Consider the following 20184-nt stretch of genomic DNA (forward strand, 5'->3'; position numbering starts at 1 on the left):
GAGCGGGCACTGATGGGTTGATGCTGACAATCTCCCCTGGGAGCGCCGGCTCAGCCTCGGAGGACAGGGGGATTTGGGCGCAATAGGGGATCCCATCCCCAATCCCCACCCGCACCACGGGAGCTGCTCGCCGCACACTCAGCACTGCCTGGACGCCAACGCAGCTGCTAAAGCCAGACTGATTTTATTCAAACTGCAAATGTAAAACAGAATAACAATAAAAAAAAAAAAAAAAAAAAAAAAAATCAACCCTCAGTGGCTTCAGAGCAGAAAGCCGCAGGTAAACCACGCCCGGGCTTTCCTTCTCCTCCTTCACCCTGCCATGTTAAGGCTGCGTTCATCACCGCTGACGGGAGGGAGGAGGGATGGGGCGAGCCCCACCTCCCACGACCCCCCCGGCTCCTTCATGGGAAGTTTGGCACAAATCCTGCGTGGCCGAGCCCGGTGCGGCACAGGGCAGGGCTCCGGCCCCACGGCCACGGGTGTTAGTGGGTCAGCGTGAAGCTCCAAAAGCTACAGGATTACCTACGGGGCCGCAGCAAGGCGGCAGGAGGGCAGATGGGGGGAATGTGGCAGAAGAAGGGGTTCACACCCCCGGCCTAGGGGCCAAGTCTGTGGCACAGGGCTGAGTGTCCTCACCCCGGCTCGCACACGCGTCTCAACTGTAAACGGCAAGTGACAGCGACACCCAGCTCGCCCAAATCCCGGCCCCACGGCGAGAAGATCTAAAGGCCTGGCTGCATGTGCAATTTTGGGAAGCGCCTGCTCAGCAGCCCGGAGCCGAGCGGGACCTGGAGGCTGGGATGCTGCACCCCGAGCGGTCTCAGTGCCGGCAGGGAGGAGGGAGGAGGGAGCCTGGGGCCACACCAGGGGGTTGCTGCCCTCCCATCCCAGGGGGTGCAAGGCTGATGTGCCCCCGCAGAGCTGCTGCAAAACCTGGTGCATCGCTCCCAGCCGGCAGTGTCAGCCCCAAAAGCCTCTGCCAGCTTGGCCATTGCACCCGCATGGCTCTGGGGGACCCTCAGCGCCCCCAAAAAAAGCTGACCTCCCGGGGGCACAAGGCCACCATCCCAGGGGACACCTCACCCTGGATAACTGGCGCTCACAAGTGATGTGGGACCAGGGGGAAGTGTCACCAGGGGATCGGGGCGGGCATAATCGGGATGCTGGGGGTCTGGATGCTGCTCCCTCCCCACTCCTTTTGGCACACAACTAATAGTTTGACCTGCTCCGGAGCCTGTTCCTAAACATGAAGGTGGCCGGGTTTGGGGGGGAGGGCACGCGTGTGGGGCAGACTTGGCCCCGGGCAGCACCGGTGGGCCGCTGCGGGCTTGGTCACGGCTCTCCAGCTGCAGCCCTGTGGGGCGAGGGCAGCGGGGGCACCCTGGCCCGGCCCCCTCAGTCCGTTTTCCACACCTTGTTGAGGAACTTGACCACCTCATCGTAGATGACGAAGACGATGGCCACGTCAAGGCAGACGCGGCCCAGGCGAGGCACAGTGCCCTTGTAAAACCTGCCAGAGATAAAGGGGGGCTGTGGGACTGGGTGCCCTCACAGCCCCCTCCCTGCCAGTCCTCCCCGCCTCCCCGGCCACCCCTGTGCCACCCCTTGCCCGCCCCCACCGCAGGGCTTACGCCAGGGGTCCTTCGTATTTCATGATCTGGTAGGCACAGTCCCAGGTGCTCTTGTACTTGTGCGCTTCCAGCCCCTGTGGGATGGGAAAAGCAGGGTCAGAGGCCAGAGCCAGGGATGCAGCGGGGGGGGGGATTTCATGGGGGAGGCAGAGAGCTGGGGGTGTGCTGGAAGGAACCAATCCCCCTTCACCACTGCAGGCCACCAAACCCAGAGGGAACATTCCCACCTCCGTGAGAACACCTTTCGGCACACCCACTGCCTGGCTGCGAGAGGGCAGCGTCCCCAGGCATCTCCCAAACCTCACCAGCATTGGGCACCTGCCCCAGGGGCTGCACAACACCGCTCCCAAACAGCGGGTGACCCCAGCCCACCGCAGGCAGAGCGGTGCCGCACCGTGCCCCAGTGCCGTACCTGCATCCTGGTCTTCACCACGTCCAAGGGGGTGTTGCCAAAGACACTCGCAGCTCCGGCGAGGGCTCCAAACACCCCCGTGACGAAGGGGTTGATCACCTTGTTGGGGTCATCCCCTGGGAAGGAGGAGAGGTTGAGGGCAGAGCGGTGGTGTGGGGATGAAGCACAGCATCCCCAAGGGAGCCCACGGGCAAGGTCTCAGGTCCAGCTGCTCATGGTCAGGGCTGGTGCTGTGCTGAGGTGGGGGGGGGGGGGGGGGGAGGCAGGGCATTTGGAGGGGACTGTCCAACAGCACCAGCCCCACAGAGCCCATGCAGCACTGAGGAGCTCAGGGTGAGAGCGGAGGTGATGCTCTAGCACTGCGACTCTTCAACTCCACAAATCAGGCACCCCCACTACCCTGGGTTTCATCTTCCTCCATCATGAGAGTCTGATCCACAAGAAGCAGAAGATGCACTGGTGGAAAACCCAAGCCTGGCTCCCGAGGATGGGCTCGGGGAGCGGCGGTGCAGCCAGGGTGCCCTGGGGGGACGGGGGCACCATACCTTTGTACCAGTTCTTGAGGGAGGTCATGACGAAGAAGCGGATGGCCTGGTTCGATCCTTGCTTGAGGACGGTCGCGGTTAAGCCCTGGTAGGTCCCCTTTAGTCCTGCAGCAAGAGATGGCATTGGAGGGGAGCACCAGCCTCACCCAGGCAGAGAAAAGACTCCCCCGGCAGCCGGTCCCAGCCTGCACCCATCTGCCACCTCCCACCCTGTCCCCACAGTGTGGGGGTACCAGAGAGAGACAGGACATCACTTCCCCTGGACTCACCTTGCTCCCGAACAATCTCCCGGACGCCATGGAAGAAGCCGCGGTATTTGGGCTTGGGGGAGCACTGGTCATGGATAAACTTCACCTGTGGGGAGACGACGCACTCGTTCAGGCCGAGGCAAGGGGGCGATGCACCCCCGGAAGGCTGCCAGACACCTCTCGCCTTGCTCTGGGGACGGTCCCAAGAGTGGAGCCGACCCATGTGGCCAGGCAGCGCCAGGTGAGACCACAGGGGAAGCCCGCACCCATGGCCAGCAGTGCATTTTGCAGAGAAAAACCTGGCAAACTGCCTCTGCAAGCGACTGCATGGGTTTTACAGTACTAAAATAGGTGACGGGATGGCTCCTGAGTGAGGGGCTCCTCCCCAGAGGGGGGAAAGGGCCACGACTGCTGGGCCTGACCTCTCCATGGGGCTTTCCAGCATCAGCTTCTCCCCTACAAAACCAGCCCGAGCAAATCCACGCGGCCCTCAGGTCCCTGAAAGCTGGGCATCCCTGGGCTCCCGCCCCCTCCCAGGGAGGGGTGCCGGGGCGGGGGGACACTGGCAGCTGCCTCCCACCTTTACGGTCTCCATGGGGCAGACCACCACCACAGCCTCGGCCACGCCGGCGCCCAGCCCGCAGATGAGGCCCCGCGTGCTGTCCAGCCGCCCCTTCTCGTCTCTCATCTGGTTGCTGAGGAACTCGAACATCCCGAACCTGCGGAGGAGCCGCCGTGCCAACCCCCAGGCACCTGCCCGGGGGGCTGCACCCCCCTGTTCTGGGCCTGTCCCCAGCAGCAGCCACGTACCCTGTGAGACGACCCTCCCAGTCCTCGAAAGCACCCAGCTTCGGCAAAGTGCCGCTGGGGACATCGAGACCAAACCCACCCCCTTGTTTGCTGCCACCTGGGGTCCCCTCCACACACCCTGTGCCACAGGGGACACCTACCTGACAGCAGCCTTGGGGATGGAGCCGTACACCAGCGAGCTGAGCCCCCGGTACAGCCCCCGGATGCCATGGTCACGGACGGTCTGCTTCACGCAGTCCCCTGCAGCAGAGCACAGTAGCACCACCATCACCAGCCACACCAAGGGCCACCACACCGCCTCACCAAACACCACCGCCCGCCCCAGACCCAGCCAGGCTCACGGCAGCACCCGAATCCGGCTAGCGGGTTGGGGCAAGGCACGGGGCACATACTCACCGATGCCCTTATAGCGGGGAGGGTTTGCCTTCTCATCCAGCTGTAGCTGCGTCTTCACATACTCGGTGGGGAATGTGATGCAGATCTCGATTCCTCCGGCCAGGCCACCTGGGCGGGAGAGGGGACGCTGGGGCCGGGAGCAGCAGCGGTGCCGTGCCCATCCAACGCCACACGGCTGCTGCCGGCTCCACGACGGCTGAGCCCGGGACTTCTGGCAGCCCAGTCTGGGCTGGGATGCGGTGTCCCTGTCCTTGCCAAACCCCTGGGGACTTCCCACGGCAGCAGGGCCCCACACCGACCTGGCACCCTGCACAGGCATCACCGCCTGGCCACGGCAGGAGCCGGCAAGGGGACTGGCCAAAGGGGTGGGAAAACTGAGCAAAACACCGCGCTCATGGCCATTGTTTCAGCATCGTTTCCCCCTCAAAGGCACCTCTCCCCGTCCGGAGCCCCCCACGTGAGCTGCCAGCACGGGGATTTATAAACCCGACAGCCCAGCGGTGCTGCACCAGGCCCGGCACCGCTCCCCCCACACCAGCAGGAGCCCATTTGCAGACCCGGCCATGCCAGCACATAAGTGCAATTATCATCAAGCCTGTCCGGCCGCCCCGGGCTCACACAGCGGCGGCTGCTGGGCACTGATTACACCGGCTGAAGCCTTTCCCACCACCGCCGGGGGACACGCAGGCAGCGAGCAGCACCAGCTCTCGGTGGTCGGGCTCCCCATGGCGCGCTTGAAGCGCCTGTGGCTGACCCCATCATGAGCCACGTCCAGGCAGCAGAGCCGACCCCGGCTGGGCAGGAGGTCGCCGGGAGCTGGGCTCACCCCCGGCCGGCCGGCTAACGGCTGTACAGCGCGGGTCCCTGCACCAAAGTGCAGCGGCAGCTCCTTGTGCGGGCGCAAGGAGGAAGCCCAGGGCCGAGCCAGGCTCCTCCAGGGCCCAGGGGGCCAAACTCTGCTGCAGCCCAGGCCAGGGCACAAGCCAGCACCGGGTCAAAGCCCCTGACCGGCGGCCTCCCGGGATGGGGCGCTGCACCACGCGATGCTGGGGAGCCCCGGGACGCTGCCGGTGGGGCTGGGCACCCACCAGAGCAGCCCTCAGAGGCCTCCTGGCCTGAGGACTCAGGCGCCAGCCCCACGGGACACAGTGCGGCGTGGGGTCAGGTTGGCTGCCAGCTCCCCGTCAGGGACAGGTCTCCCATCTCACCTCCACCAGCCCGGCCACGTCCTCAGCGTGACTCAGCAGCGCTGTGTCTCCTGCCACAGCCAGCCCTGGCACACAGCCTCACCGCGGCGCACAGCCCCGTCGCAGCCCAGGGGACACGCTGGCGTTCCTGGGGGGGATGTGCTGCCACCGTGGGAAGGGGCAGCGCAGGGAAGGGCTGGGTGCAGCAGTGGGTTATCCTGCTCTGCGGCAAAGTGCAGCCCCAGCACTGCCCGGCAGAGCACAGCTCGGCTTATCAGCACCCGCCAAAGCACCCTGCGAGGGGACGCTGATAGGGGACACCACAGCCCACAGGACAGGGAAATGCGCCACGGCGGCAGCAGCAAGCGGCCCGCCTCCTCAGACCAGGGGGGTTTCTCACATACTCTTATTTCTTCTCTATGGCCTCCAAATTTACAAGAGAGACCCTTAATCTCTCTGGTGCTGCCTCCAGCTCCCCCCTGCAGACTGCCACCAGCAAAGCCACTCGCCCAGTGCGGGGATGCCCTGGCGGGCAGGCTGGCATCCCCTGGGGCACGGCTGCCACCTCTCCGCTGCATCCTTCTGGAGGGAAAGGACAGGAGCCTTGCTGTGCTCCCTCCTGCAGCTGGGCAGAACCCACCTTAAAACAGCCTTGTCCTGGTTTGTTTCCCCCCGGTACAAGAAGCAGGGGGCTGCGCTCGTCCTCTCCGAGGCAGCCATGAAGCCGTGCCAGCACACAGCACAGCCCAGGACGACAGGAACGCCCAGCCCCACGCTCCAAGAGCATCCCCTCTCCTCCCGTGGGCACGTCAGGGGTAGGCACACCGCAGCACCCAGTGCCAGTCCCCCAGCCCACGGGCAGACCCACCAGCCCAGCCTGGCAGCGTTCGGGCCCATGGGACGCTGGGGACAGAGTGTGAGGCCAGCCCAGCTCTGCCGCAGCAGACAAAGGCCCCTTGTTTTCCCCTGTGTTCCCAGGGGAGGATGGAGCTGCTCAGCCCGTGCCAGGCAGGCGCCTCCCGGGAGGCGGCGATGGGCGACCACCACCGGCCTTTACGCCTCCACGGCACCCCGTGCTTGGGCAGTGTGGGAGAAGCTGCCTGCAGCCGCAGCAAGGCCGGCTCATGCCACCATGGCCGGTTGCCAGCTCTCCCTTGGGGCACCACGGGAAGACAGCCACCATCCCCAGGGTCCCCAGAGCTCTCCTGCTGCCCCCTCGACCCTTTCCCCTCCTTGGCATATCCATCAGAGACGGCAGACACTGCCAGTCCCCTGGCACGGGGACTTGCCAAGCACTGTAGTTTCTCCTGCAAAGCCGAACAGCTCCTGCAGGAGCAGCTGGCAGGTCCCTGGCGAGCAGTGTGATGAGGAGCAGCGTCCTCCAGCTGGGTGGAATGGTCCCCAAGAAGCCCAGCACCGGCTGGCACCTCTCTCACCCTACACACCACCGTGCCACCGGCCCTGCGGCTACCACAGCCACACGAAAGCCCCAGGTGCTGCCAAGGCCACTGCGCTCCCTCCTACACCGCAGAGCTGAAGCGCTGGGTGTTTTAAGAGCCACAAATGTTTGTTGCCTCTCAGTCCCCCAGCACCAGCTGCTGCTTCGGCACCTCCAGGAGCCAGAGAGCAGGCAAACACCCAGGACAAGCACCAGTCCAGGGGCAACCAGCACCTCGGCTCACAGCAGCCACATCAAATGTCACGGGGAGGGATGTTGCACCTCCTGCAACCTGCCTGCAGCCTCCGCGATTAGTGACGTTTGTCTGTGCAGGGGAGGCAGGGAGGCTCTGCCCAGCATCCCGCAGGCAAAGCCGCATCCACGGGCATCCTCAAGCCCACAAAGGGCCCTGGCACAGGGACAGCATGCCCCTCCTCGGAGGGAGGGGGAGGTCCCACTCTGCTGTTGAGCCTCCTCTCCCCACACCATTTTATTCCAGCAGAAACCTTATTCTGTGCAAATAAAACACCCCATTGCCCATGAGCTGCAGTTCCTTCCACTCCCCCTCCCTCGCCAGGGCTGTCGAGAGCTTTGCAACCTGTTTACCCGGACTTTAACCGGCAGCTTCAGCTCTTGCAACACCGCGGAGTCAGCAGGAACAGCCGGCAGCGAGCGCTCAGGAGGTGAAAGAGCAAGCGGGGCAGCCCAGACACCGAGCCAAGGCTCTCGGCTACTAGCTGGATGCAGCGGAGCCAGAGGAGAGGGGATGTCCTTCAGGGAAGGTCGCTCTGCCCGTCCCCAGAGAAGGTGCCTCCGGTGGGGGGATCCCGCTCCCAGCGCCAGGAATGGCTCCTTGCCTGCAGCGAGCCTGCAAGCGCCCCGGCTGCCAGCAATCCCCACCCCGCAGGCCAGCGGGGAAGGAAGAGATGGCAAAAATACCTGTTTGTCAGCCACTTGGCAGGGTTTTCCCAGAAAAAAGTTTAGCTCGCCTTTGCGGAGGGGGCAGTGGAGTTATTCAAGGGCACGGCCGCAGCCCCTGGGCACCGCTGGGGAGAGCTGGCAGGAAGAAGAGGGGTTTTGGGGACAGCGGGAAGGTGCTGCGCCCCTGCGATGCTCACGCAGCGCGTGACGGCATCAGCGCATGCAGGTTCGGCTAATAATCTCAAACCCCATTAGCAAGCAGCTTCTGGGGACACCACTAGCTGCCCCCCGACCAGCCCGTCCCAGGGACCCCGGCTCTGGCACCCAGGACAGGGTGGGTGCAGAGGGCAGGAGGATGCAGCCGCAACGGAGGAGACGAGCAGAGCCCCGAGGGCCGACACAAACCAAGGCTGCACAGCTGGGGAGGGCACTGCCACCCCCTACCCAGAGGCAAGTGCCCCAGTGAGCACCCACTGCCCCATTTGGGAGCCACAGGGGGGCAGGAGGTGGCACTGTCCCTCTGCCACTCCTGCAAGTGACTGCACCTTCGACAGCGTCCTGCTCCTGCGGACGGACACGGAGCAGCAGGTCTCTGTGCAGCTCTGATGAGAAGTGAGCACCCGGAGAGCAATTTCAGCCTCTCCATTTTAAGGGTAATTTCACATGCAGATACACAAGCACCTAATTTCCATACAAAAAAAAAGCAAGCTCCTTTTAACTTCAGATTTGGCAGGATCCTTTCAGGCCAGAGGAAATTATTCCTAAGGGCCTGGAAGCAAAGCAGCAGAGCTCCCGCAGGACCCACGATCCCCCCTCCTGCCGGCTGTGCAGCTGAGGGCAGTGGGAAGGCACAGACAGGCTCCCAGTTCCTCCCCAGAGCTCCAGCAAAAGCTGACGCCCCCGTTTCCCCCTGTTCCGAGGGCACCCGGCCCCCATGCAGAAGGTGCGGGGGTACGAGGTGAGCCGAGCAGGCACGACTCGTGACACGGACCACACGCCGCAGGCACAGCAGGCAATCCTGCCTGCCTCCTGCACGCCGCGCTTACAGCTCCTACCCTCACGAGGAGGCTTGGTGCCCTTTCCCATTAGCCGAGATAGCTTTCAGAGCTGGGGAAATTAGGAAAAAAAACAAAAAAAAAAAAAGTCAGGGAGGCAGAAATACCCACCACCGGCTCATGACAGTTCTCTGCAGCACAGACCTCTCTCCCCACCGCCGAGGGATCGACCCCCGCTTGGCAGCCATCCACACTGCTCTTGAGCCATGCCATTAACATAACCCAGTGAAAGGCAGCGGTGGAGAAATCCTACCATGCCTGCAGTGGTGAAACGGGTTTAACGGGCTCCACCCTCCCCTCACCATCCCACCATGGGCCATCTTGTGAAACAGGATCAGGGGCAGAGCCCGGCTGCCCGAGCAGGCAGGCGCCTCGCTGGGGCGGTGGTCTCCAGCAGAGCTTGCTTTCAGCAGGGCGAGCACTGCGGTCCTCGCCTGAGCACCTCCTCCTGCCGTGCACAGCCCTTCACCACCCATCCGCAGCCCCATCCTTGGGGAAAACCACGATAGGGCTGCTCCACGGGGAATGGTCTTATATGGCACTGAGATCTGTGAGGGCTGCTTCCTCCAAATCACGCTGCCAGAAGATTAGCCGTGTTTTGGTTAGAAGGGGAAAAAACATGTCCTGCAACAGGTCAGCCCATCTCAGAGGCCGTCCATCCCCTGCACTGGGGCTAGGGCCCTTGGACCGTCTCCCATCTGATAGGGGCAAGGCCAGCAGCGGGCACAGGGGTTCAGCATGTCCATCGGTAAATACACATGTGGCCGCTTTTGTCACAGGAGCGTGCTACGGCCAGGCTGGCGAAAGTTTGATCCCCCCTCCCCGGGGATACACGGAACAACAAACATGAAATGCACCTCTCTGTACCCCATGCCACCAGGTGGGTAAACAGCCCCATGCAAACAACGCTGCAGATAATGATGTGGATGGAATGGAGTAATTTGTCCCTAATCTTACTGGAATCGTCCTGTTCCAACAGGCCATCCTTTCACAACCCGCTCATCCATCACCCCTTTGCATTTACCTCCCAATGGACCAATACTGCAATAAATCATTATTATATTTTGAACTTCTTGGCTGCGAGTATGATGGCAGAAGCCATTTCCCTTCGCTCGGAGTCACAGCATCATATGCCTTCGGCGCTGAGATCACCTTTGGGGACTGCCAAGCCCCCCGTCCCGGCTCAACTCACCTTCACCCACCTGCCCTGCGCACCCTGAGGCCCCGGCTCCCGGCCAACCCATCACCCCGCTTCAGACACCTAGTTTTTAATTAATCTTTTAAAGAAGGGCAACAGGGAGCTGACATTGGAGCCCAGGGCTGCTGGACGCTTCCCCCAGCACAGCCCTGTAGCTGGATGAAGGAGCCACTGCCAGGACCGAGGTTTCCCCGGGGACAGGCTCTGGACCCCAGCCACCAGCACAGGGCAGTGACTGCTCTACCAGGCCCTGGAGCACAGGGAGAGAGAAGAGATGGCAAGAAATCACACCCTGCTGTCAGGAGGTGACCCGAGACCTCAGGGCACAAGCACAGGGACACCACCGCCCAGGCGGCAGCAGGGAGGCTGCATTGGCATGCACCACGCAAGGCCATCAGAGACGAGAGACGCTGCAACATCCCTGAGCTGTCAGCTCACGGTGCTCATCGCCTCCAGGAAGACGGATGGCTCCTTCCGATCATTCACATCAACCCAAAGAAAATGGTTGCCTGCAGAATGTCAAGTAGAGCATCACACATGCAAAAAATCTCAGAAACTCATATTTCAAAGCCCAGGGTCAACCCCAGCCCACACATAATTCATTCAGACTGAAGATACTGGGCACCCCGATGTGGTTTCCCAGTCCTGGGGCTGACAGCCTCCTCCCACCACAAGCCTTGGGGCTGCTCGAGGTTTCTGCAGTCCATGAGGGCTCACAGGCAGGCAAGGATGCACCCACGGCCAGCGTGTTCCTGCCCACTCCCCAAATAGACGACAGCCAGGAGACACAACCCCAGGGGAAACAACAGCCAGGTGTGATGCATCAGGGGCCAGCAGACCTGGCAAGACCAGTTCCCTCCATGCTCACCAATCCTCCCCCACGACCATGTTCAGCCCACCACCCAGCTCCCCCAGCCCAGCATCGAGGGGGGAACATCCCCTACTCTGCTGTGAGCACCAGGCATACATCTAAAAGCCAGAGAGCATGCTGGACCATAGCCATTCCCAGCAGCACAACCTCCCTCCCAGGAGGGCAGTGGCCCTGGAAGCCCAGGTGGACTTGGGACTTTTGGGAAAGGAGTCCTGCTCTGCAACAGGCAAGCCTCAGCTTTCACACCCGGTCCCCGACTCCTCTCCTCTGTAGGTACAGTATTTCCTAAGAAAGATCATATCAAGACATTAACAAAGAAACTGAAGCTCTAATTACTGCTTTGTTTCTCACGTGATCCTGGGCTCCCTGCTGAACGTGTGCTTCATGCCCTACCCTGCAGGTTCTTCTCTCGCTCCCTGCAGAGCTCCTGCTGCCCACGCTCCTCCCGGGACCTTGGTGCACGTCACTGCTATTTCCCAGTGGTATTCCAAGTTTGTAACGAACATCAGAGCAACAGCCATGACCACGCAAGCTCTTTCCAAATCAAGCACCATGTAAGACGGCATCCAGGCGTCCTGCCTCCTTGACCAGGCGGCATTAGGTGTAGGCAGGAATACCAACTGCGCACCAGCCCCCGGGGGAGCAGAGCTACCATGCAAAGAGCAAGGCAGCTGGGAGCTTCTCTGTGGGAGGGAGCAGACCCCAGGCTTCAAAGCCGGCTAAAAACAGAGTAAGGCTGTACTTAAGTCTGGGCAGGGCAGGCAAAGCCTTTCATCAAACGGCCACTACCAACCAGGCGCAAAGTTCTCAGGAAGAGAGCAGGGGATCGCCTGGAAAATGGTGAGGACCATTTGTGCTGAGCTCTAAATAGTCCACTGCAGGCTGGCTCGAGCCTACCTAACAGCCCTGCGGTGCCCAACAACCCAGTAAGGAGCCCTCCAGGGAAACACGGGGCTGACCACCTCTGCAGCCAGCATTCCTGCCTCGCCACACACTGCCTTTATTTTGAGCTTGCCCACCGCAGTGCGGCCCCATGCTGGGTACTGCACAGTGGACTGGCAGCGACTGTCCCTGCAGGAGGGACAGGAGCCTGGTGGGCTAAAGGGTTTGTTTGGAAACCACAGCACAGAAACCGAAAACTGGCTGTGGGAGGCTGGAGACACGGCTGGACTCCTGGGTCTGCCTGCTAACGGGTTATTACCCAGCAGAAGAGGCAAGAGCTGGTCCTCAAACCAGCTCGTGAGTTCACAAGGAAATTATGCCAGCTTCACAACAGGTAACTCATCCAAAAGATGAGTTAGAAAGACACACATAATACCCATTTCAGCATAAAGCCTACAAATTTACCGGTCTTTTAACTGAGCTGAAATTAAGTCGCATTACGGCAAACCTTAGTGTCCTACAGCCATGCCACTTCTGACCCAGTGCCAGGTCCCCCAAACCAACTTTATACCATCAGTTCAGAGCCTAGGGGGGCTATTCCCTGTGCAAAGGTGGTGTAGGGGTCGAACGGTGGCAGGGACCCACACCCCCTCAGCTCTGCCCTCTGGAAGCCCAGTCCGCATGGAGCCCCCCCAAGACCAAGTCCTGGCAGTGACATCCACCCAACGGGCCAGGACAGCCAAGCTGCCTTCGTGTGCTTGGGCCACGCACGGCCGCAGCAGCGACGGCACAGGCTGTGTGGTCACAGCAAGGTGAAGTGCTGCCTTGGCACACAACAACTGCTTGGACAAACGAGAGCCCATTAGCAAATTAATTTTTAACTTTGCATTTGTCTGTTGCAACAACTGAAGGAGAAGAGCTCTTGGCAGCCAGAGCTTCACTTGCACCTCTTCAGAAGAGCCAGCCCCAGCCTGCCCGGGTCCGGGGAGCTGTGCCTCCCTGGCGGAGGATCTCCATTACACACAGGGTCTGGGAGCAGATAGGCATCCAGGATGGGATGACGGCTGCTTATTTAACTCCACCCGTACAAGTCTGATGAAGCACAGCACAGTAAGAACGGTCCATCTTGAACACCTCCTCCTCTCCAGAAGGTTGAGCTTTGGAGCATACACCCCTGTTGTGCAGACAGGTATCAGATGAGAAACCCTGAGAGCATCAGCAAACCCCTTAAAGTCAGCAGAGAAAGCCACAAATGGAACCGCATCCCCCCAGCAAGGGGCTGGAGGGCTGAGCAGAGTGGGACGCAGGGAGTTAACAGCAGCCTTCCCCCAGTTATGTGGTTCTCTAATACAATTAGATGCCACAGAGGCTTGGCTAGACTTCAGCCCATTAACCAATTACTCTGATTTGCTGTGTGCAGGAGAAGACTAGCATCTCAATAGGGTCCTTCTTCCACCCCTGCAGCCTCACACGGACCCAGAAGGGCTCCTCCAAGCAGGGGCACGTGCAGCTTTGTGCTATGTTGCCCAGCCTGACACCTGGCAGAGGCCACAACCACCACATCCCTCCCTTTACACCACAACAGCTTCCAGGCACACCCACGGCAACTTTCCTGGCAAGGCAGAGCAGGGAAGTCTGCTGCAGCCTCTTTCCGAGCATGCCGATAAGCCATCCACAGCTGATGATCCCTGATTATGGACGCAAGGCTATGAAAGTCCCCTGGTACACCGGCCCGGGCAGCGAGAACCTGACACACCGCACATGGGCAGCGAGTTGGGAAAGACTGGGAAGGCTGGATGGGGAGCAGACTGCCTGTCTTTCCCATCCTAACCTCAGATTAAATCCCATTTAAAAGACCTCTAAATAAAAGGGAATAAGAGGCCTGAACTAACAACCCGCTTCAAGGGGAGGGCAGCACAAGTCTGGAGAACCCCGAGGAGCACAGAGCTCTGGAGGAGCCTGAAGCCTCACTGAAGGTCTCATTTGAAAGAGAAGACACCCTCTCATTCCCTCCTCCTCACGCCCCAGCCCTTTGGCCACGCAGCCTGGGTGACACAGACCCCTCTGGGCGACGTGACACTGGGAGGACTCATCACCCTTTGCAGGCTCCAGCACTCGCAACCATTTCCCACAGCGCTGCCATCTCCGGCAGTTCTCCGACGCGATGGGTGGCTGACCGCCGAGGCAGGGGCCAGCAGGGAAGGCTGGAGCGACACGGGCTCGGTTCCCTGTGCCCAGCTGGGGCGTGCGCAGCCTCGCTCCTCCCGGGTCCCCGCTACGGAAGGTCCAGAGCTGTGCCCTTGGAGGGGAGCAGGGACTTGGACAGAAGAACAAAGCCACAACCGTAGGAGGAGGAATTGGCTCGAAAACACAAAAGCTCTTAACACACCAATTGCATGGAGACCACGATGGCTCATTTTAAAGGGAAGACACTAATCTCCACTCTGGGAATTGTCCTGCGAGTGGCAGGAGAAACCAGGGAGCTAACGAACGGCTACAAAGGAGTTTAACAAGCCTTCGACTGTCTTGGACTCCATTCAGCTCAAAGCTCAAACCAACCAGAAGCAGAAGGAAAGGCATTAACTCTGCAGTTACTGCTGTGCTTCCAGCCTGCTTAAATGCCCTGGAAACAGTCAGAACTGGATGGGAAAACATGCCCCGATCCATGGGGACTGCTGCCGAGACACAAAGGAGGGACCAAGAAGCTGTAAGAGGAGCTGTAGCAGAGCAGCATGCGAGACATGGCTGGAGCAGGTACAACCTGCGCGCTGCTGCTTTGGCTTTCTCCCTTAACATCCTCAGAGGGTGTGTAAGGAGGTCCCCCGCTGCTGCCTCATCCGTCAGTCCCACTCCCTCCTGCTGACATGGAAATCCAGCTGAATAAAGCCGAATCTGGCTCATATTGCTAGACAACGCCACTGCCGCGAGCCCTGTGTTCGCCCTACTGTACCGGGCACCCCGACACCCCCCCGGCAAGGCCACAGGTGGCAGGAACAGCCTCGCAGGGAGGCTGCCACCCCCGCCGGGAGCGGCGGGAGCCGACGCCCGAGCTCGGAGTACATCTGCCGGAGCTCCTTCCCTGCCGCCCCGGGGGAAGCCCCGCTCCGCCGCGGGCCGCCCCCCTCACCCCCCCCCCGCCGCCGGGATGCAGCGGGAGACGGGGAGACTGACGGAGCGGCTCTGGGGGCTGCCGGGCAGCGGGCGGTGCCGGCGGCAGAGACGGAGCTCCTGCGGGACGGCTCAGGGCAGCCTCCGCCCGGCACGGATGCCCACGCCGGTAGCGGCGGCCGGGGGACCCCCACCCGTGGTGGTGGTGGGGCTCTTACCTGCCAAGATGGCCTTGCCGGGGTGGGTGAGCTTGGCCTTGCCAGCGGGGGCGGCAGCGGCCAGGCGGCGGGGCGCGGCGGGGGCGGGCATGGCCGCGGCTCCTGCGCTGCCCGGCGGCGGCGGCGGCTGCCGGGGCCGTATTTCAGGGCGGTGCCCGCGGAGGGGCGGGGCCGGCGGCGTCACATCCTCAGGCGGCGGGGCGGGGCGGGGCGGGGCGGGGCGGGGCGGGGCGGGGCGGGGCGGGGCGGGGCAAGAGCAGCCGGCGGGTGCCTGATTTGAGCTTCGCGACACGCGGAACTGGCGCTTCCTTTACCCTCTTCCCGGAAATCCGTGGAAAAACCCACGGGAGAGGTGTCGGCCCCGCCAGGCGCGGGCGGGAGGCGCTCGCCCTGCCCGATCCTCTCTGAACCACTGCAAGCGCCCAGGGCAGCGAGCACACGTGCACACGAAACCTTCCGGGGGCACTTAGGCCAGGAGTGGCTATAAAAAGCCCCCTAAAAAGCATCCGTTTGGTTGGATGTGTGCAGCGGCACGCTCACTGCTCTTGGACAACGGTAGATTTGGCCTTTACTGGTCCAAACACACTTTAAAAGAGTGGGGTTTTTGCCGCTCTCGGTCCCTCTGCTTAAGGCATTAATGTTCCGGTCAGTGAGGAAGGGAGAGAAGGAAACGCCCAGGGTAGTAATCACATGTGAACACCTAATGTTGGAAGTGGAAGAGAAACTGAAACGCGCTCACTGCCTGTGACTGCACAGGCACTTCAGGCTTGTTTCAAATAATGTTTAGTTTTTTAAAGGAGGATTCACTACCAACTGCTCCTAAATCACACGCCTACGTGTTTTCGCTTCATCTGCAGACGTAAGAAGACAGCCCTTCACTAATTTGTGTCTGAAAGCTGTAGTTACAGAAATGCTGGAGAGAGAAACCAACACTGTTTTTCCTTTCCGCCCGGGATTTCACAGAAAGCAGGGAACGCTGGAGCTGGACTCCAGAGCTGGGTTCTCCCTTACACCCGGAGCAGCCGCCCCATTCCAAAAAGGGAAGATTTCACATAAGAAATCTCCCCCAGCCACGCGTAGAGCATGCTCCTGTTGAGACTTGCTATCTGTGCGCTTTGTGACATGATTTTTGCTTAACAAGACTCAGCAAAATCAGGCAGCTGGATGCCAGCTGCCAGCCTCATCCGAAAGCAAACAGTGCAGTGATCCAGCTGTGGCTTTCTGGCTAAGCCCACTGCAGAAAGACCATTTGGGAAACTGAAGCACCTTTATTCTGCCAGGATTAAAAGCAAACGAACATGTACTTGCATTGCAGAACTCATCCCCAGATGATGCCAGAACTATACATGGTTTCAGAACAGAGTTAAGACACTGAGGTGGTCCCATGTCAAGTCTAAGGCTACCCACCTCCGGCACTGGGAAGTAAGGGGAAAAAGATAACACGTGAATGGTACATGGAAGGAATGAACATTCACGGTCCCAGTCACAGATGCAGAGCAGTTACTCAGTGCTCGGGGTTAGCAGCACTGGAATGGCAGAAATAAGATAAATCTTTTCAAAGATGGCAAACAAATGGAAATGCATTTGGATTTCTGATTAATCCCTGCAACTCCTTGCTATCTTTCCATCAAGTTACCATAACATTCATGTCTGCTTGTAGACATATACACCCACCACCGTGAGGCCACGATCAACTTCACAACAAACACTGGCTCTTACGGATTCCCGAATCGAGTCAGAAAGGCCTCATCCTGCTCAAGAAAATACTACACCACATGCTTAATTCTCATCAGCGTCAATGAGATTCACAACAGCGCTTACTTTGCTGAACAGGAAAAGGATTATTCATATTTAATCGCACACAGATTGCAAGCCACCTCAACTTGACCTCCAACAAGCTGCTAACAACACTCGTCAGCAGAAAGCCTGAAGGAGAAGAGCATCTAAGGAAGATAAGCAACCCCTGAAATACCAGAGGCTGCAAAAGGCACATGTTCAATCCCATAAGGGACTTTCATGAAAGTAAGGACTTGACCGGACTTGCATGGTCAAGAGCATCGCCTAGGAAATGAGTGGCCAAAGCATAAAAGAGCAGCTACTGTTATGGACAGTTCTTGGTCTTACTGCTCTCAATTCAGGAATTTTCATGGAAACAACCTTCTGACAATCTGAACCCATTTCCTTTGCTGGTGGCTGGTGCTTGTTTCTGCTGCCATAGAAAGATAAAAGAATTGTGAAATCCCTAGTCAGGTGCTATTGCAGCCTGTGCACCGCATGGCATCCCTCCAGGCCCTAACAATCAGAATTAAAAACAACTACTGAAGATGAAAGCAACTTCCATAATTGTTTTAAACACAAACACTGATTGCAGACAGAGCTTTCTGGATCCTAGAAAGCACATAAGCAGTGACCACACTTGATCAGTTCCAACTTATCTCTCCCTTGCCCCTCCCCAAAATGAGGTAGTTTTGGGTGGGGTTTGTTTGTTTGTTTGTTTTCCAATTGGCACAGCTTGATGCACCCGGCAGCACACCATAGTTTCAGACACCGTAAGTGGTCAATACAGGGCAGATAACTTCCTATTATATGCCCTCAAATCAGAGAATCTCTTCATTTCACTGAACAGCTATATTATCTGAATTGCTACAACTCATCAACTACTACAAACCTTTCTATGCATTATTAATCTTATTTTACCGTAAGACTCCAAGTCTTGTAGAAAACTCATTTCCTCTTGGGTTCCCTGACAAGAACAAATGATTCCTTCATGCGTAACAGATCCTGTGTATAACGGGCTTCAAGGAGAAGTGATCATATTGAAGGTTTGAGTCAACATTCCCCAGCTTTCAAGTGGGTACAGCAGGAGCCACTGTGACTATAAGAAAGATGATGCTATTCCAAAACAACTTGCATGATTCCCACTTGAGCACACATGCAAAAAGAGCTCCTGTTGATACTCAGGATTATTCACTGAGATTACCGAGACCGAGCCTCTAAAGAGCCTAACAGAAGTCCCTGTTACATTTGAGCGGGCCTGACTCATCTTAGAACATGAGTGAAATCCATGTACTGCATACAGCATTTACAGGTTATCATTCTGCTACCAGACCGTGGTCACGTTTCCCTCACAGCATGATGTATTATTGAAAGAAACTACTGCAGGTGACAAACCCTGTTAGCAGTTTACCCTGGATGACACCATTTCCCCATGCTCTAACTGAAAACAAAAATGTTTCTTCCAAGAGGAAAGCAGTGCAAAGATTTACTAACCACCCCTTCGCACTCAAATATGCTCCTAGCTTCCCAGCTGGATAACCAGCACTTTGGGAATTTGTGCTTTGCGTCATATTGGAAACCTCGTCGCTGTGGAAAAGAACATACCAGATGACTTTGTAATTCCTTCCTTTCATAACCACTAGGAGGAAAAGGAGAAACACTGATTTTTAGATGAAGATATTTTAAAGTCTTGACTAAAAGCACAGCAGACAGAAAAAAAAAAATCTCCTTGAGTGACTGAACCATGCAGAGGAATGCAGCACTGAATAAACTCAGAATTTGACTCAGAATTTTTAAATTCTGACACATAAAAGCAAGACAAGACTTACCCTTCACTGACTGTATTTCAAATTCATACCATCTTAATGCTTAAAAGCTGGCAACTTTATAGTCTATTTTAGCTTGGAAGAAAATGGGTGGATTTTGCTTCTTTCCTGAAAGATCTTAAAGGCTCCAGACTGAAATATCTAGACTGAAACACATACCTATGGTAACAATTCTGCAGCATTTTATTAGTAGTAAACCATGAGTCAGGATCTGTCATTGCCTTTGGAAAGATGCCCACAGAAAACACATAGTATTGAAAAACAAGAAAGCTATACTGGCAACAAACTCTTTGAAGGCTGAATGCTTGTTGAAATAAGAGATGTAGCAGAATAAAAAGACTCGAGATCCATTAAGCTGGACTGGTGCACCTGCAGGTTGCTATAGCAAGTGTTAATTCACTCAGCAAACCACAACCTAATTACACAGCAGTGTCACAAAGCACTCCAGTGTCATTAAGCATTTTCCTGCCTTATGTTCCATAACATTTTATCACAAATTTAAGATGTCCAAATTTTGCTTTGCGGGAACAAAAGATTGAAGCAGGCTTGGGATTCTCTGTAAAGCAAAAAAGAAATAGCCAGCTTGGAAACAAGGGACAAGACACACCATTTACAGCAGAACAGGAAGGACTCAGAAGTTCTACAGATGGGAAATACACCCTGTCACAAGGTAGCACACACACTTTCTAAACTGCTTGTTATGGGGACCAGCTTCGTGCAGCACTACTTATTCCAAGATCTGCAGGATTTCTAGCCTCAATTTTTTTCAGTACAAATTGGATCCACTGTCATGCTGGTTTAATCACACTAAGAGTTTCTCAGTGGCCAGGTTCCAGCCTGCCGATGAAAATGTCACACATTGAAGCATAAACATTAACTGTACAGCAGTTGAACAGTCGGCTTTGCCCAAGTACATTACACGTGCCCAAGTACAAAAGTTATCCATGTTCATCTAAGCGCGCATCAGACAACAAAGGATTTGTTTGTCAGTTTTAGAGTTCAAAAAAACAGAGGAAATCTTTTATGTTTCTAAGTAACCATTGCTGGGTTTGCAAGGGAAAAAAAAGTCGTTCCTTGTTTCACGCAGCCTTATTAAAGGATCCACGTCATCCTCTAAGTGCCAGCTCTCAGCATTGCAGTTACTAAAAAAAGAAGCTATTAAATCAAAATTAAGTTTCGGACCTTACATTTACTACTGTCATTCCTGTGTCATTCCCATAATTTGTACTAAGTTGAACAGGCTCCATCTGCCTATAATTTTTATTTTTTAAGGAGCAAAATTACTAAAGTGCATTTTCTTCTGCTACGTTGCCATTTAATTATAGAGCCCTAGAAGGGGGGCAGGGGGGAAGGAAACAGAAATCTTGTAAAACGCCACAACATTATGTAGCCAATAAGAAACAGATCTTACCCCAGCGATGCATTCCTCCTGAGTTTAATTCCTCCTGAGTTTATGGGGCTGGCTCATCTGGCCCAACAGAGCAGGCAGCAGTAGCCTCCATCAGAATTCTGCTTCTAGCAGCAGCTTTGTTAGACATTCTTCCTCCCTTCTCCTTTGACTTGGTGTTTGTACCAAAAGAAACCAGTAACCTTTAAAGATGTGAGGGAGAAAAGGATAGTGTAAGGAGCTCAAGTGCTAGCACAGAGCGAGCAGCTGAA

General features: G+C 57.4%; 1 protein-coding gene across 3 annotated transcripts; it reads right to left on the reverse strand.

The window, feature by feature from the left end:
• Positions 1–174: 174 nt before the first annotated feature.
• On the reverse strand, positions 175–20073 carry SLC25A1 (solute carrier family 25 member 1; the record flags this gene model as incomplete). Of its 3 annotated transcripts, none has more annotated exons than XM_082491624.1 (9): positions 175–1513; positions 1635–1708; positions 2047–2162; positions 2592–2696; positions 2861–2945; positions 3420–3558; positions 3790–3889; positions 4046–4153; positions 19937–20073. In XM_082491624.1, the coding sequence occupies 9 exons, from the start codon at positions 19947–19949 to the stop codon at positions 1399–1401; spliced, it is 855 nt and encodes a 284-aa protein (XP_082347750.1). In that variant the 3' UTR covers positions 175–1398. The 3 variants fall into 3 exon arrangements, with proteins under 3 accessions (XP_082347750.1, XP_082347749.1, XP_082347748.1); XM_082491623.1 differs by lacking the exon at positions 19937–20073 and adding an exon at positions 14924–15014; XM_082491622.1 differs by lacking the exon at positions 19937–20073 and having other exon boundaries at positions 4046–4447.
• Positions 20074–20184: the final 111 nt, after the last annotated feature.

This window comes from Vanellus vanellus (assembly GCF_965231255.1).
Source record: "Vanellus vanellus genome assembly, chromosome: 16".
NCBI lineage: Eukaryota > Metazoa > Chordata > Aves > Charadriiformes > Charadriidae > Vanellus > Vanellus vanellus.